The sequence below is a fragment of the Hibiscus syriacus genome, unplaced genomic scaffold (genome assembly GCF_006381635.1).
Source record: "Hibiscus syriacus cultivar Baekdansim isolate YM2019G1 unplaced genomic scaffold, ASM638163v2 tig00110156_pilon, whole genome shotgun sequence".
Classification (NCBI taxonomy): domain Eukaryota; kingdom Viridiplantae; phylum Streptophyta; class Magnoliopsida; order Malvales; family Malvaceae; genus Hibiscus; species Hibiscus syriacus.
In genome coordinates, this window is record NW_024062606.1 from 3013793 (window position 1) to 3030585 (window position 16793).

Genomic DNA, 16793 nt, shown 5'->3' on the forward strand with positions numbered 1-16793 from the left:
GATCTCAGGTGGAGGTTCCTTATATACAACTAACAAATATCACGTGCAATATTAAAATAATATAAAAAAAGTAAATTTAAACATTACAATTATATTATTGTTGAAAATAATTATAGTGAGTAAAAATTAATTTAAAGAAATCAAATGAAGTTTGAATGATAAAGTACGACACATCAACTTCATTAATTCGATATAACTAAATACGTACTTCTAATTATTTATCTATTTTAAATCTATTTTTATCAAATTAAATCAAATATTTTTCTGTCTCTATAAATATATCTCTTTTATTTTAAGAAGAAATTTATTCGGTTCTTGATTTAGTCCATCAATTATGTATTTTATTCAATTTAATTTTACTGTAACTTGTGTAATTTTTTATTCACACAAATTTATTCACTTATTTATACTCCCATTCCTATTTTGTATCCAAAATTTATTATTTTAAAAAATAAAATGAACGATAATTATTAAATCTAAAAGAGAAAAAAATCCGGAAAAAAAAAAAAACAATAGAGCTAGTTTTATAGCAGCGCCATCCTTGTTTCCATCCCTTGTCGTTGTACTTCTTCTTTTCTTTTCGCAATTTAAAAAGCTGGAAAGCAACTACGCTGTACCTTTCCCTGCCACTCGTTCTTTTGCTTTTTACCCTAAATCTTCAACTCTCCATTATTTCATTTTTCAAAACCAAAGCAATTTCGAGGCTCTTAGCCTGAAAAAGGAAGCTCAGCAGTGAACCCCACTTTTTTTTTTTATCTTTTTCACCATTTTCTTCATTCATATTACTCTCTCCCCATTCAGTACTTTCAAAGCTCACATTATCCGCTCTCTCTTCAAATAATTCCATTTGGATTATCCTTTTGCTCAGTCTCTTCCTCTTTGCTTCTGGTTTTTTGCTCTTCCCATGGGGATGCAACTGTTGTCAGACTATCACTGGCAGCCTACTAAGTGAAGCCCTCTTTTTAACTTCACTTTCGCGTTTACTTGCTTCAATCAGTAAACTTTAAGCTCCACGGTTCCCCAGTTTTTTCCATTTTCACTTCCAACTTTTCCTCTTTTTTCCCCCCTTTGACGGTTTATCTGAAGACTGGTGACAGTCCACAGCTTACCCACATATGATTCTTCCCTCTCTGTCAGATTTCTGGGATTTTCTCAGGTACCCTTTTCTTCCAATTTCTTACCCCTTTTTTTCTAAGATCAAGCTAGCAAGAATATAAATTATGGTTATAAAAGTAGGGTTTTTGGCTTTCTTCTCGTTGCTGATCATAGTGGCTCTCCTTGTACTTCAAAGCTAATTAAGCACTCAACGATTGGGATTTTGAGTGGAGTTTTATTTGAAAAATAGTAGTAATAATTTCTTTTCTGTGGTGTAAAGGCTTCCTTATTTCCAAAAATATCCTCCATGCTATTTGTGGTTGGGATAAGAGTGTCGACTCCAATGATGTTGACAGGTTTTATAGCTACATTAAAAGTTGAAACTTTATTATTACTGGGAGTTTAATGTCCCATTAAGGCTCTTCCCCCCATTCCCCACCATTTCCTTTTTAGAGTTGAGCATCTCATTCTCTTCTTTTTCACTTGTTGCTCCATCTTTGTTGCTTGAGCTTGGGACCATCGGAAGAAAAGTCTCATTTGGTTTCTTCCATTCGAAAATGGATGTTTCTTGGTCATGATTCTTTGAGACATTTAACAAAGATAAGTTTGTTGACTTGTGACCAAAAAAACAAATAATCATAATCTTGAACTAGATACAAAATTTTCACCTTTTGTGATTATGAAGAACCCTTTGATGATTTGATCAAGTGTTTGATTTGAGTGGGGCATAAAGATTTGATTAACATGACAGATGTTTGATTATGAAGAATTAAAGCTGTTAAATCCAGTAGTTCAGTAGGTGAATCAGGTTTGGCTTGGTGTTCTTTTAGAGTGTTGGAGGGTACTTTCTGGACTTCCTTATATGGAATCCTCGGCGGCTGACGCATCGTTTAAAAGGGCTCGGGCGCCTGGCAGCGGAAGCCAAGCGCCGTCGTGCTTGGTCGATGGCTGCACTGCAGACCTCAGCAAATGCAGGGACTACCATCGACGCCATAAAGTATGTGAAGTTCACTCCAAGACCCCAAAAGTTTCAATTAGGGGTCAACAACAACGGTTTTGCCAGCAGTGTAGCAGGTAAATGGATCTGCTGCAAATTATGTAGCGATTTAAGGTTTATGAGCTCTGTTTTTGAAGTGTTGTGTGTCTGAATCTGATATGTTTTCATCGTGAAAGTACTAGTTCTTCATGTCTGGTTCATATCCGGACATGTACAGATTTGGATGCTAATACTCTTCTGTGATTTGCACCTTACAAGATTGTATGTTTCATTGATGAATATAGGAACTTAGTTTATGGTGAATGCAATTATTAGGTTTCATTCGTTGGTGGAGTTTGATGAGGTGAAACGAAGCTGTAGGAAACGTCTCGACGGGCATAACCGACGACGAAGAAAGCCCCAACCGGATTCTCTGTCTGCGAATTCAGGGAGGTTTCTATCCAGTCACCAAGGTTGAACTGGTTTTTTCTTAAATGTTTTTATGCAAAAGCTTGTTTCACCCTCAATTTCCGAATGTTTGATATCAATGGAGACTCTGCTGCAGGTACTCAATACTTTCCGATCGGCGGCCCGCAAATATTTTCGACGTCTGCCATAACGTCTTCTTGGATGGGAACCCTGAAATTGGAAACTGATATGAACTTGATAAACTTCAGCGGCAGAACAAGCTTGTTCCCTGGAGTCTCATCTGATAACTACAAAGGAGAAAAGCAGTTCTCATTCTTGCAAACTACTAGTTCATCACTCCCCGGAAGTGTTCCAGTTTGTCAAGCGTTTCTCGATGTGATTCCTTCGTCAAGCAATTGTGGCAGCAGCCGGAAAATGTTCCCGAACAAGATAAATCAAACTATTGACACAAATTGTGCTCTCTCTTCTGTCATCCCAACCGGCTGAGGCTCGGGAGATTGGTCTGAGCCCATAGTGCAACATGGCTCGGCTTCATCATCGATCCCAAACTTGCATTATAATGATTTAGGAGGAATAGGAGGTGAGCAAGTCGGAACTGCTGTTTTGGCCGCTGACGGTGGCAGTAACACAAATCTCCATGGCCATGAAATGTTCCAAAATGAACATCCAGGGTCATCTGCAACTGGTGCTCACCATACACTCTCCTTCTCATGGGAGTAAAAATATCAGCCATTTCTAATCTACCTTAAAATCAGATGGTTTTGAGTATGACCTTATTAGTGTGTTTTGGTTTTAGAATATTTAATGAACTTTTGTTTGAATGAGTGGGGAATAATGTGTGAATCTCTGAGACAAAAATATATTTGCTTCTGCAGTTGTAGTTGCCCCATGGCATTTGATACTTAAGTTCTTTAACATGCAATCTCATCAAAGATCATGCAAATATTCCGACACACGATTTTATATTAGAGCGGTAAACTTAAAATATTTTAAGGACAAACGATCTTATAAAGTTTTAAGATCATGGAAAAGCTAGAGGGAATATATCCAGTACCTACTCTGTATGGGACCGCCATTAATCCTTTCTTTTAAGCTTATGGACGGCTTGGGTTAGCCTGAGGGGTTCATGTTTATCCAAAATCCTAAAGCACATTCTACCACGTGTTCAGGTGTGTTATTCCTTCATTTCCATCACTGTAACAAGATTCTTCTGGGAATTTGTTGCATCAATTACGTGTTTGGAAAGTGATTGATTTGCCATTTCAGATAATATATTTTATTAGAATCAAGTAATTATTGTTCTCTCTCTATGTACCTCAGAGTTTGCTCGACAAAAAACCAACCAAAACCATCTTCTGTTCTAAGTTTCATCGTCGACTAAAACAGTTCACAAATGGAGGCAGCTCAAAAGAAGGGTTTCTTGAGAGGCAAGTTAGCCAAGTCTTTCTCTATTTACCAAGCCAAGGCCCACCGGCGTGGTTCCCTGCTTGACACGACCATCACCGATCGATTCATCGATTCTTAGGGTGGTGTCGACGTATTCTTATGCTAGCTCGAAGCAGCCGATTAGTACTTTCCATCAACCCGAAGAATGTAGCAAGTCTTCCATCATTGACGCAGAAGGTGTCATATGCGTATGCAATTGAGGCCTGGGGTCATGGCGACGAAACGTGGATTCCATAATTATAGGGACATGCCTTCTAAGGTCCTCATCATCCTCGAAACACTTTAAAAAATTTAAAAAAATAAACTATATGTACTAGCATCATAATTTAATACATATTAATTCTATAAGTTGAAGAGTTTAATGGGGTTAGCTTATATAGACATATTAAAGTGTTTATCTCTATATCTAATGAATCTACTTATACACTATTGTTAACTCATTCGACATCTCCGCTTTAAAATTGTTAAAGCTCAGATACCTAATCAATTTTTGGTTAGTAGAAAGCAACAATCTTGATTATCATAACGTGAAAAAAATACTTCCATGTGCTTTTACAGATGTGTTACTCTTAAGCTCGTCAATTTCAAAAGGAATAACATCTTGTTGATTATTCCATCTCAAATTACTACAACAAAAAATATATAATTAAATAAATTACATGAAATTACTCATTATTCATAATCTAGATTTAAAACAAAAGAACATACAATATTTTAAGACGTTTGAGTCGCCGAATATAGTTAATCTTATATTTGATCTTACATGAGTTTACCGTTTCCCCTTTGATATATCATCTTCAAAATTTAATTAATATAACCTTAATAATAAATATTAACATAATGTAATTATTTAGATATATAACATATAAAAAATATCTAATCTTAATTAATCTAAAACTTAATAATAATATAACCTAATATAATTTAACAGTAGTGTATAAGTAGATTAATTAGATATAAAGATAAAAAAATTAAGGAATACATCTTTTAGCTTTTATCCACATTGTCAAGAAACATAATATAACACTCCAATATATCTATATAAGCCAAGTACATTAAGCTCTTCAACCCATGAAGCTAATATGTATTAAATTATGATATTAGTCTTATAGTTTTATTTTATTTTTTTAAATATATATTTTTAAAATGTTTAGATAATGTGGACTTTGGAAATTGTGCCCCTTAAAACATTATTTTTACGATACGACAGCTTAATACGTCTAAAAAATATGTTACCAATTTTATTATTTTAAATAATAAAATCAATAAAAATAAATAAAAATATTATTATTTTTACCGATTCTAATTACCGAACGTATATTAGGTTTTCGTAGCATTCCATAATTTCCCGAGAAACAATGGCTATCATACTCTCCGGTTGTTAATTCCTCTCCAATCAAACAGTGGTTTACATATCTGTCTCTGTCCCTGAGTTGATCCTTTGCCTCTTTCTTAGAAAAGAAAGAAAATATCGTAGTATCTCAAAATCTCTTTTACTACTTTTATCTCCTGATAAAAGGGTTTAGAAAAAAGTTCATCTTTGATTTTTTTTATTGGATTGAGGGAAAAAAAAGATGATGAGAAGAGACAGGAAAGCCATCGACATCAGGATCCGCAATCCAGGGTATTCTACGAGCTGTCGGCTTTGGTTATGAATATTCTACGCTCGCCGCCGGTTCCTTTCACCGATCAAGCTTCGGTGTCGGAGAGAAGATCTAATCTCCTAGATGCATCGACGATATCTCCAGCGGGATTCGCTTGGCTGATGCTGGGCATATCGGTTTCGATGATGCTGTGTGGATCGGTCACTTTCTTTATAGGGTTCATGTTGATGCCTTGGGTTATTGGTTTGTTAATGGTGTTTTACGTTGCTGGGATTGTTTCCGCCATTTCCCTGTTGGGTCGTTCTATTATTTGCAATGCCTTGGCTCCTCCTTCGCCTCGAAAACATATTCCTGATAATTGCTTTTTTTGTTCTTCATTGGGATTTGATAACTAGGGAGGAAAAATCATATTCTGTTCTAGATTATATAGTTTGATTTCTTCAATTCCATGATAGTAGTGTCAATATACTATAGGAACTGTGAGGTTGATTGAGTGCCGAATGAAAAATGTGTATACTGTTTATCAGAGTACTAATAGATTGTTGTGGATTGAATCTCATTTTCCCCAACTTGTCAATGCATATGATCTGTTATACTTTCAGCTGAGATTTAGCATTAGATGACGATGATGGCGTTTTATGTTTATCAAACTTGAAGCAGACTGGCTGCATTGAGCTTGTGGTTGAATAAGTCTAACTTGTAGCCGGGGTTCATTATGATATCAAATTCTTGACAATATTTTGCACCATAGCTTAATTTTGTGTCTGATATATCATCTCTTGGTATTGCTTTGTTATTGGTTACGTTTTGCATTGAATGTATGTAACATTTGCTAGATTGCTGATGCACGTTTTCGTTTCGAACCAAAACGATTCTTCGATTACAGCATGGTAGATTTTTGTGAAGAGGAAACGGTTGATTTGGCGAAGCAGTTGGGGGCGCCTTTGATAGATTAAGAATCGAACAGAGCTTTCGGGTTCTTGCGAGTGATGCCATATAGAGGGAGGCTTATTCGGGTACTGATACCGGGAAGTGTAGATGACACTTGCCTTGGGATGTTAGCTGAATTATGTGAATATTGTTTAGCTGAAGTAGTGACTTTGTAAAGTATTTTTCACCTTATCCATGTATTGTATTCTTATTTACCAGGAAAAGAACCACGGGAGTGTAGGCTGATTCCCATTTTGGTTTCTATATTGGATTTGTATTGCACAAATGGCAGTTAATCAGCATGGATAATGCTTACCCAAACATGGCATTTGACAATGCCCAAAGGACAGGTCAAATAAAGAGGGCTTTGCCGTTGCTGTTCCATTTACAATACGCAACTCTCAAATGCTTACCTATTACTTATCTACATTATGGATGCTTGGCGGTTATGAATATGGACAGCGTAAAGGGTATTAGTTTTTATCTCAAAGATGAAACACTTAACAGGTGCTCCGGATGAAACTTGTTCTTAGATCTTGATTATATGTATAATTAAGACTACAGTGCATAAATAGTTCATCGACTATAGAATATTATTTATTGAGTTGTCCGACTATTAAAAAGTTACAAAATAACCTAACTATAGAATGTTACTTTTTTAAATTCACATATTATTAAAATTAAGAAATGATCAATATTTATATATTCATACTTGTTCTTTTCCATTAAAAGAATAAATTAGTTTAATAATTTTTAAATTATATTTATTTTAGTCAACATGTTAATATCGACTCAAATTATCAATTCTTTATCAGAACAAAGATGAGATCATTTTGTACTTTTAATAATTAAGGGACTTAGAATAAATGTCTTATAGTCTAGTAATCTATTTTAACTTTTAATAGTCTAAAGACTCGATAAAACAATACATATAATCATGACTATTTATACTTCACCATAACCATATAAAAATAATATCCTATAAACTAGTGACCGTTTTAACTTTTAAATATTTAAGACTCATGAAACAATATCTTAATCAAATCTCAATATATGTGAGTGACTAATTCTTAAGTTGATTAATCCGCTTCAATGACCTTCAATGTCCTTCTGCTGAAGACGCGAGCAATGTGTATTGTACAGACACACTCGAAAGGTATATGATTTTCTTCCATACATGTCCATGTGGGGATTTTGTTTTCTACCCTAAGTTAAATCAAAGAGATTTTACTGCACAGAAATCTCAATTACCAACCCTGCTGAAAGGCCAACTTTACCGGCGGTAAAAGATCGACGAAGCTTTGCTATTTGCACCGTAAATACAAGAAAATATGATATCCGAGCATAGCTTTATACACTGGCACAGTCCGACTATCCTCGCATCAAACACTTTGCTACAGAAAATGTTCCCCTGTGAAAAAGAACATCATTCATGGCAAGATGTCAAAAGATTGATCAAAAAACACAAACTTGATGCTTGATTTTATGAAGGAAACCGACGTCGAAAGGTAACTCACTCTTGGTAGAAAATGGAAGTGTCTCAAAGCATGCCAAAGAAGAGGCAGTCGTATCAATGACATTGGCATGCAGAAGTCCTTTCCAATGGATACTGATCTGATGCCTAATGGAAAAATCGTGAAACTTCCTGGTATAATTGCTCAGCTTCGAATGGTTTCGACACATATCCGTCCATTTCGCACCGTAGGCATTCCTCATGCGTGGCCCGGATAACATCTGCGGTCATAGCCAAAATTGGTACATGCCAGTTCAAAACATTATTATAAGTTTGGACAGATAGTTCTCCAGAGCGGATACGATTATTTGATATTCTGTTCTGAATCCCGAATTCTCTTTGTAGCTTCAAACCTGTAAAATGCGAAGACATCATGAAAGGCAACATCAATGCGAATTAAACCAACAAGAAAATATTATTTTTCTCTTATTTTGCAAGTCTTTAAAGCTCATTTCAGTTGCATAAGATCGTTCCAAATGCAATCAGGGGATTACGTACCCATCCATTTCAGGCATTTGAATATCCATGAAACAAGCATCGAACTGGTGAGGTGGTGTAAGCATTTCAATAGCTTGCATTCCGCTTGAAGCACAAACCACATCAGCTCCGTATTTTTTTCAAGGCACCGGCTGCTACTTTTAGGTTCACATTGTTGTCATCTACAATTAGAATTTTTCTACCGAGAAGAAGATTCCTAAGAGATAGACTAGGTAATTCCCCATTACGAGGAGTCCCTTTGTTCCCATCATCCATGGCTCGTTGTAGAGATGCCGCTAACATGCTAGCCCTCAAGGGCTTCGGGATGACGGTCAAGTTATGACCAGAAGTAGTAGGATTTGCTCGGGAAGAGCAGATAGAATTAGATAAAAGGAATACCTTCGGAGGAGTACTATTATCTATTTTCTCCAAGTTATTGATGAAGAAAGACGAACTGTTTAGGTCTTGATCCCAAACCTCTTGTTCGATAAGCACCATGTGTATAACATTACTCCCCTGGCTTATAATAGATAAACCTTGTTTCCAATTGGAAACTACTTCAACATGAATTCCCAGCCGTTGGAGATGATATCTCGACACTTTCGCCCGGACAGGTCTAGGATCCACAACTAATGCTCTCATCCCACGAAACTCTGAGGATACTGAGTTGGTCTGGTTGTTGATTTGCTGGTTCTTGTACTCCTTTGAACTAGAGGAACTGCTAGTGAGAACAGCAGTAATGTAAAGGTGGAACCAATCTTAGGAATACTAACAAAACCGATTTCTCCTTTCATTAGATTAACCAAACACTTGCTTATGCTTAGTCCAATGCCCGTGCCCCCATGTGTTCGAAAATAGAAGGGCCAACTTGCATAAAAGGTGTGAAAACTCGAGACTGAGCTTGTATGGGGATTCCTTCTCCTGTATCTTCAACTGATACGATAAGACGAATGCTGTCCGAGAGAGGCTCAATGGATTCTTCTTGACTGAAAGTTCTAATCCTATCCAACTCTGGCATCTATCCGCAACTGGGAAACCACTCAAGGTATTCTTTGGAGAAGATTCTGTCTCAACTTCTATTGAATCAATTACCTCCTCCACGAGATGAACCGTCACATGGATGTGCCCTTTCTCAGTGAACTGCACAAATAAGTGAACGAGTTCAAGCAACTAAAGCGCAATCCAGACAACCAAACTTAAAGTGAAACATCCACAAGACGGAATTAACTGATTTAGGAAAGCTTTCTTAAGTCCCAACAAGCTTTATATAATTAAATGGAAAACCAATCACATACTTTAATCGAGTTTCCCATTAGATTGGTGATTATTTGTCTGAATCTCCCAGGATCACCAATTAGCATCTCAGGAACTCGATCAGAAATGTAAACAGCCAACTGCTCTCATCCACAAATTGATTATGCAAAATAAATACATGTTAGACTCTCAGATGAATACAGCACAAAGAGTGAAGAAAATGGAAAAGAGAGGAGAGAAGGGAGTGTGAGTAAGATGATGAGCCAGAAAGATACAAGCATCTCACCTCGACTCCTTTGTCCTGAGATTTCCCCGAAAATAGCGATAACACATCCAAGACTTCTCGTAGATCAAACTGCACTTCTTCGAGCTCTAGGTTACCAGATTCGATCTTAGCCTGATCCAAAACTTCATTTATAAGTGTAACCAGAGCCTTTCCACTAGCTTGTGCAGTTCTGACATAATCTAGTTGTCTAACATCTAAATCCGTGTCCATAAGCATATGCAACATTCCTGTTAAAATAAAATACACTGTCATGGCTAAGTAAACTCTGGTCTCTGGTCTCTACTAATTATTTCATTTATTTTTCTGAGCATGTTATACAATGCCTATATAAATGAACTTCAGAGAAATAAATGGAAGCTTTAAGACTCACCCAGAACACCATTCATCGGGGTTCTAATCTCATGGGAAACAGTAGCAAGGAACTGGAAAAACAATCAAAGTTAATTAGAGGACCAAATGTTCGTAAAAGGTCTGAATGCACAGAGCATAAATCATATATGTCATATACCTGAGATTTGGCCACATCAGCTGCCTCAGCCTGTTTTGTGAGCTCCATCATCTTATGGCAATCATCTTCCACCTTCGCAATCCGATTAACAGTTGCATAGAATATGTGCCCAACAAGTAATGCTATCACAAGGATACCAATTGAAGTGGTTATCGCTAACCATGGCCATGGTGGCTTTTGTTTAAACCTATAGGAACAAGAATGGTAAATGCTTTACAAAGTGACTTATATTTGAAATTTTTTGTCAAAGAAAAGAAAAAGAATTTAGAACCTCCTATAGATTAAGTTACCCTGTTTTGCGGACACAGACAACAATGAAAATTATAAAGGTTGGTATGCTCTTGAAAAGGGCCAATCTTTTGCTTTTAAAGAAAATAGCAGAATTTATGTCGAACAGAAACAGGTTGAACAGTAGAGGTGCATTTAAAAGAGAAGGTGAAACGGAGATCAAAAGGTGATTCAAGACTGATGGACTACCTGCAGCGCATCTCATGCTTTCTGAAAGGATCTCCAAAATTAAGGTGGCTAACTAGCTCCAACCCGTCATCTGATGCATTTGAACCATACATACTGATAGGGTGAGACTGATTGGTTGTGTCCAACACATTAACGAGGATAGTTTGTTTACTTGCAAGCTGATGTAGCAACTTCTCTACGAGTGACTCAACATCGAAGACTCCACCAAGATACCTGATTGAGAAATGATGGTCTTAAGCTAACTTCTTGATAGCTAATGTGATCAACTTATCCAACCATTAACTAGGCATCACATCATAGACCTTTTATAAAAAAAATAGCTTGTTTCACTTTTTTCAGCATTGCACGTATTTTGATTGATACACGGTCAATTTAGAGATCTTAAGCTATCATTTCTTATAACAACTTTTAACTGTTTTATGCATGTATGCATGTGTTTACAGAGATGGGAAGCTTAAGGCATTCAGCTTCCTACTAGTATCTTGTAAAATAAAGGGAACGTCGGTTAAAAAATCCTACTTTTTGTTCACACTGAAAACATACCCATCAGGTTCTTGAACCCTGTCATTAGGAGTTGCATTCGAGGGAAGATCCCTCTTGTAGACTGCAAATGTCAAAATAACTCCAAGACGATTTGTTTTGAGCAACCTAAAAGGAGCTGTCAGCACCCCCTTTCCTGATTTTCTTGCACGCAATACATTCTCGCGATCTTCTGTTGATACATAAGAAATTAAAGATTCACAATTAACAATTATAAACAAGAATTCAGAATTATTTATTCAACCAGTGTCAGTGCTCTTGAGAGATTAAAAGTACTTGATTAGGTTCTCGGTGCAACTTATCAGATTGGGTATGTCAAAATGAACCTTTTAGAAGAGAAAGGCACTTACCTTTCCCGACAGCAGATCCATAGAAATCACATGTGATATGATATCCTGTGCAAAGATAACAGGCACATATTCTTCCCTGAACTGGTGATGGTTCCAAGAGGTCGGGATTATAGTCATCCTTATGAACTGGATTTTGTTCAAGTGTATCCATCCTCTTAATAGTCCAGCCTTGATGCTTCTCAAATTGTTCCCTTTCAGAGTGAAGCACCCTTACAGCATATCCACGCCACTAGTGATGGGCCTCTCAAAGCAGTTCGCTCCGTGTACCTCGCAAAAGTTGTCTACACATCCATGTTATTGACTAAAAATCAAGTAATCATAGAACCCACAACTAAAACAACTTGAATATTTTCCTGTGTAATAATCTAAAAGGAACCGTGTTTAACAATCTGAAGCAAGAATGATTATCGAGTTGACAAAATTCTTATTCGATATAAAATTCAAAGTACCGATTTCAATTGAATTTGTATAATTACAGACAATCAAAAACATCAGTTTGGTGTCAGATTTCATCTAATAAAGCAAATTAAACTGCCATATAAGACTAGTTCCATTCTAAACTCAGAGCACCAAGAGTAATCACTTTGAACCAAGCATGCAACAGAGTAAATAATCCATGGCAATCAAGCACAACAAATGCATAATCACTTTCAATCAAGCATGATACAGTAAACTATGGCAATTAAGGACAACAAACACATAACATCTCATCTCAACTAGTTCTACCACCAAACTAAGGTTACATGAAGAGGAAATAATTGCCTGATCAATAGCAGAAGGGAACTTGCCATGGTGGAAAGTCGAGATCAAAATCGACATGGCCTGGATATGGTTCATGCTCACATTAAACTGATCCTGCAACATCCGAGCTCTCTCATCGCACATGCTAGCGAGCGTCTCCTTCCTCTTCTCGGTAGCTTGAGAGCTCATATAGGAGAAGATCCAAATGGAAACCACAGCCCAACAAATCACCATGAAAGCAAGAGCTTCCTCCACCAAGACTCGCTAACTCTCTTGGAACCAATGAACTGGTAGTAATGATGGTGGAGCTTCAAACCACATGTTGAGATTTTATCCCAGCAGTTGAACCACATCTTAGTACACCACGTGGAGCTTCAAACCACATGTTGAGAGATTTATCCCAGCAGTTGAACCACATCTTAGTACACCACTATCACCAAGGAGACTAGCCTCGTCGGTGCACTTAAATTGACAATTGATCAAACAGTTCATGGACATCATACAAGCTATCCGGCAACATAATATCCAAACAAGATAGAGCCACTGTCAAATATATAGAAACATCACCAGAAAATCTAGAATAAGAAGAGGGGGGGAAGCTCAGTAAACTCCAAATGGACTACAAGACAGATGAACTGAAGGAGCTGTAGATAGTGAGGGAAAGAAAAGGGAAAGGGAGGGGGAGGAAAGTAAAGAAAAGAAAAGATGCTATCTTATCTTGCACCATAGGCTACTAATTCATAGTGGCAAAATTGAAGAAAACAGATTAAGCAAGATAAAGGAACAAATTTCTCAATAACCACAAATAAAGAGAATAAGGATAAATTGCCTATTTGGTACTTCATCCGTCGTTTTTAAGGAAAAATTCTCAATAACCACTAAAAAAATAAGAGTAAATTGTGAATTTAGTACCTAAACTATTAACTTTTATTCGTTTTAGTATCTAAGCTTTCAATGTTTTCAAAAATCATACCTAAAGTTTAGTTTTTATTCATTTACTACCCGTCGTTAAAAACTTAACACATTTAGTACCTAAAGTATCAGTTTGGTCTTTTAAGTACCTAAACTATCAGTTTAGTTTATTTAAGTACCTAAACTTTCAAATTATTTTTCAAATCTAAAGTTAAATTTTGAACTGGAATACTAAAATAAAACGAAATCTAAACTTTAAATGGTTTTGAAAAAAATTAAAAGTTTAGGTATTAATAGACTAAAACTGATTATTTATATACTAAACACATAATTTAATCTAAAAATAAAATAAAAAAAAAAAAATCAAAATGTGTTATTTTTAGGTGGTAGACATATTATCTATCATTAGTCATGTATCGTATCGTTAATGATTAACAATAGAGTAACATAATTAAAATAAAATTGAAAATTTAAAATTATAATTAAAATAATTAAAGTTCAATGATATAAACGGATAACACTAAAACCTAAAGGGTGATGATTAGTTTTTCCCAAATAAAAATGCTTCGGCAGAGGGTTGTGTTAATAGGGAAGAGACGAAGGGCAATGTTGTAAGAAAGGTATTGGGGGCTACAGTGTACAAAACAGTAATTAACTTGGAATGATTGATTAGCCCATCACTGCCCACTTCTTGTCTTTGACAAAAATGAATTTATAATAATAATAACGAATTATACAAAATTATAATATAAATACATTAAAAAAACACTAATTTATATATTTGCCACGTAAGCATTAAGAGGTGTTGTTTCAATGATAGATGAGAATCTCACATTCTCATTTTTATTGACCGATCATTTCGGTAATGTTTATTACCAATAGTATATTTTTTAGAGTATATTATCGGGAATGTCATTACCCTTTCTTATATATTGTAATTACCGGCGTTTGGACTAAAATCCTTAAATTTTATTTTTTCTTTTAAAAATATCATTCTTCTGTCATTAAATAATACAAATCCTACTAAGGTTAAATTTTAAATTATCCTTAAATTATTTTAGATTTACAAAAAAAATCTATAATTAAAAGTTATATGAAGTTCAGGGATTAAAATTTTTTTTACCATTTCATTAAACATTTTTTATATTTTAATTTTGTAAAAAAAATATATAAATATTATGAAAAAAAGAAAATATATAAATATTTTACAATTTGTAATATTATACAAATATATAATAAGGACAATTTGATCAAATATATTATAATAATCTTTTATTCCTTTAACCAAACACGGTAATCTTACATTCCTGCTAAACCAACCAAACACATAAATACACATTCCCAGTAATCTTTTTCTAGTAATCTTTTATTCTCATGATAATTTTACATTTGTGAACTAAACGCACCTAAGGAAGAATTCCCGTCTTGCTTCTTATCTTATACTTTCCTCGGTTGTACGCTTGCGGGTGTTAGGCCATTGCGCAACGAACAACCACTTCTTTTATTAACAAAGGAGGAAGGAACATGTTCACATTAGAAAAAGTTTGGCAAGATTAGGGATAGATACGAGACTCACATTTGACGGTTGTTTTAAAAATTTTGAGGTCGAGTTAGATCAGGTTTTCAGATATTATGTTGGGTCGAATCATGTTTGAATTTAGGGTAAAAATATTAGACTCGATCCGATTCAGACAAATATAATTTTACTTTATATATTAAAAGATAATTGCAATAAGACCCATATATATTATTTTTTATTGAAATAATAATATTTTTTATAAATATTTTATTTCAGATCGAATAAGATCAAAATTTTATTTTAGAAATAAGGGTCGAATTCAAGTCAGTTAGATATATTATTTTCGGGTTGAGATCAGATGGAAGGTGATAATTTTAAGATCGGATCGGGTTGACCGGAACCCGACCTATACCAATCCCTGGGCATGATCGGTTTTTGGCTTAAAATTCAAAATTTTTAATAAATTATTTATTTTAATGATGATATTTACTCTAAAATTTTATTTATATTCATCTTGTATAAATTATGTATTATTAATATATATTTTTAATCTCAAAAAAAAAAGTAAATTCGTTTCCGAACAAGAGACAATAGCGCCGAAGCCATAAAAAGAAGTAATTAGAATGCGAAGCGTAAGCTTGTATGCTTTTCAAACCACTTTACCTTTTATTATATTTCCCTTTCTCATGTCGGGGATTTAAAATTATGTTAATTCCCCAATGTTTGACCCCAAGTAGTTCACGCAAGGAATAATTAATTAGTTAATTAATTAATTAATTAATTAATCACTACATTCAATTAGAAAAATACAAGTGGTATTTGTATTAGACCTACAAAGCCAGCGTCAAATATTACGGCATTAACGCCGACCGCGCCACCCATTTGCCCTCGTCCCAACCAAGGTGACGACGATTTTTTTTTATATAAATTTAAAAATTCTATTATGTATAAATAGTACACAAATGGTCATTATTATATATACACCGACTATTAAAAATTAAAACGATTTTTAATTAATCGATATTTATTTGAGTTACTCGATTATTAGAAGTTATAAAATAATCATCTGGTTATTCATTATGTTCCAAACTCGTCATTTTCTACTAAAAATTTGACGATATTTTGATATGAACGTTAACCTGCTGACTGTGATAGGATAAAATCTAATATCAAAATCTCAAAAGACTATCATATCTAGGTCATTATATTAACATTTAGACAACCACTACTTTTTTACGGAGAGACAAGTTTGAAAATAATGAATAGTTAAGTGATCATTTTGTAATTTTTAACAGTTGATGGACTTAACAAAGTAGTTGTATACGGTCAGGGGACTATTTTATAACTTTTAATTGTAAAAGGAATTAAAAAATATCATATAATTTAGGGACCGTTTATATACTTTACCCAATAAAAAAAACTAATCTAATTAGAGTAAATTATACATTTAATACATAAACCATCCGTTTTAGTCAATTTTATATCTAAACTTTCATAATTTTTCAAAATCTTACCCAAAATTTAATTTTTGAAACTTAACGCATTTAGTAGCTAAACCATCTATTTTGTCTGTTTTAGTACTTAATTTTTATTTTTAAAAAAAAATAATGTTTTTCGAACATAATACTAAAATGAAATAAAAATTAAATTTAAGTATAATTTTAAAAAAAATTCAGTAGAAAGACTTATCAATCCTACTCATATAGAATATCGTACGGACTAAAGTTTGGCCAATG

The 16793-nt window shown here is 34.6% G+C and overlaps 1 protein-coding gene and 2 pseudogenes across 1 annotated transcript; 2 read left to right on the plus strand and 1 right to left on the minus strand.

The window, feature by feature from the left end:
• Positions 1-851: 851 nt before the first annotated feature.
• On the plus strand, positions 852-3268 carry LOC120216077 (annotated as a pseudogene).
• A 2329-nt stretch (positions 3269-5597) lies between these two features.
• LOC120215811 lies at positions 5598-5945 on the plus strand. The gene has a single exon (XM_039213365.1). The coding sequence runs from the start codon at positions 5598-5600 to the stop codon at positions 5943-5945; it is 348 nt and encodes a 115-aa protein (XP_039069296.1).
• A 1574-nt stretch (positions 5946-7519) lies between these two features.
• On the minus strand, positions 7520-12955 carry LOC120216078 (annotated as a pseudogene).
• Positions 12956-16793: the final 3838 nt, after the last annotated feature.

Bases quoted from the DNA above. Each gene is read 5' to 3' on its own strand.
- LOC120215811 (XM_039213365.1), top strand. From the start codon at position 5,598: ATGAATATTCTACGCTCGCCGCCGGTTCCTTTCACCGATCAAGCTTCG.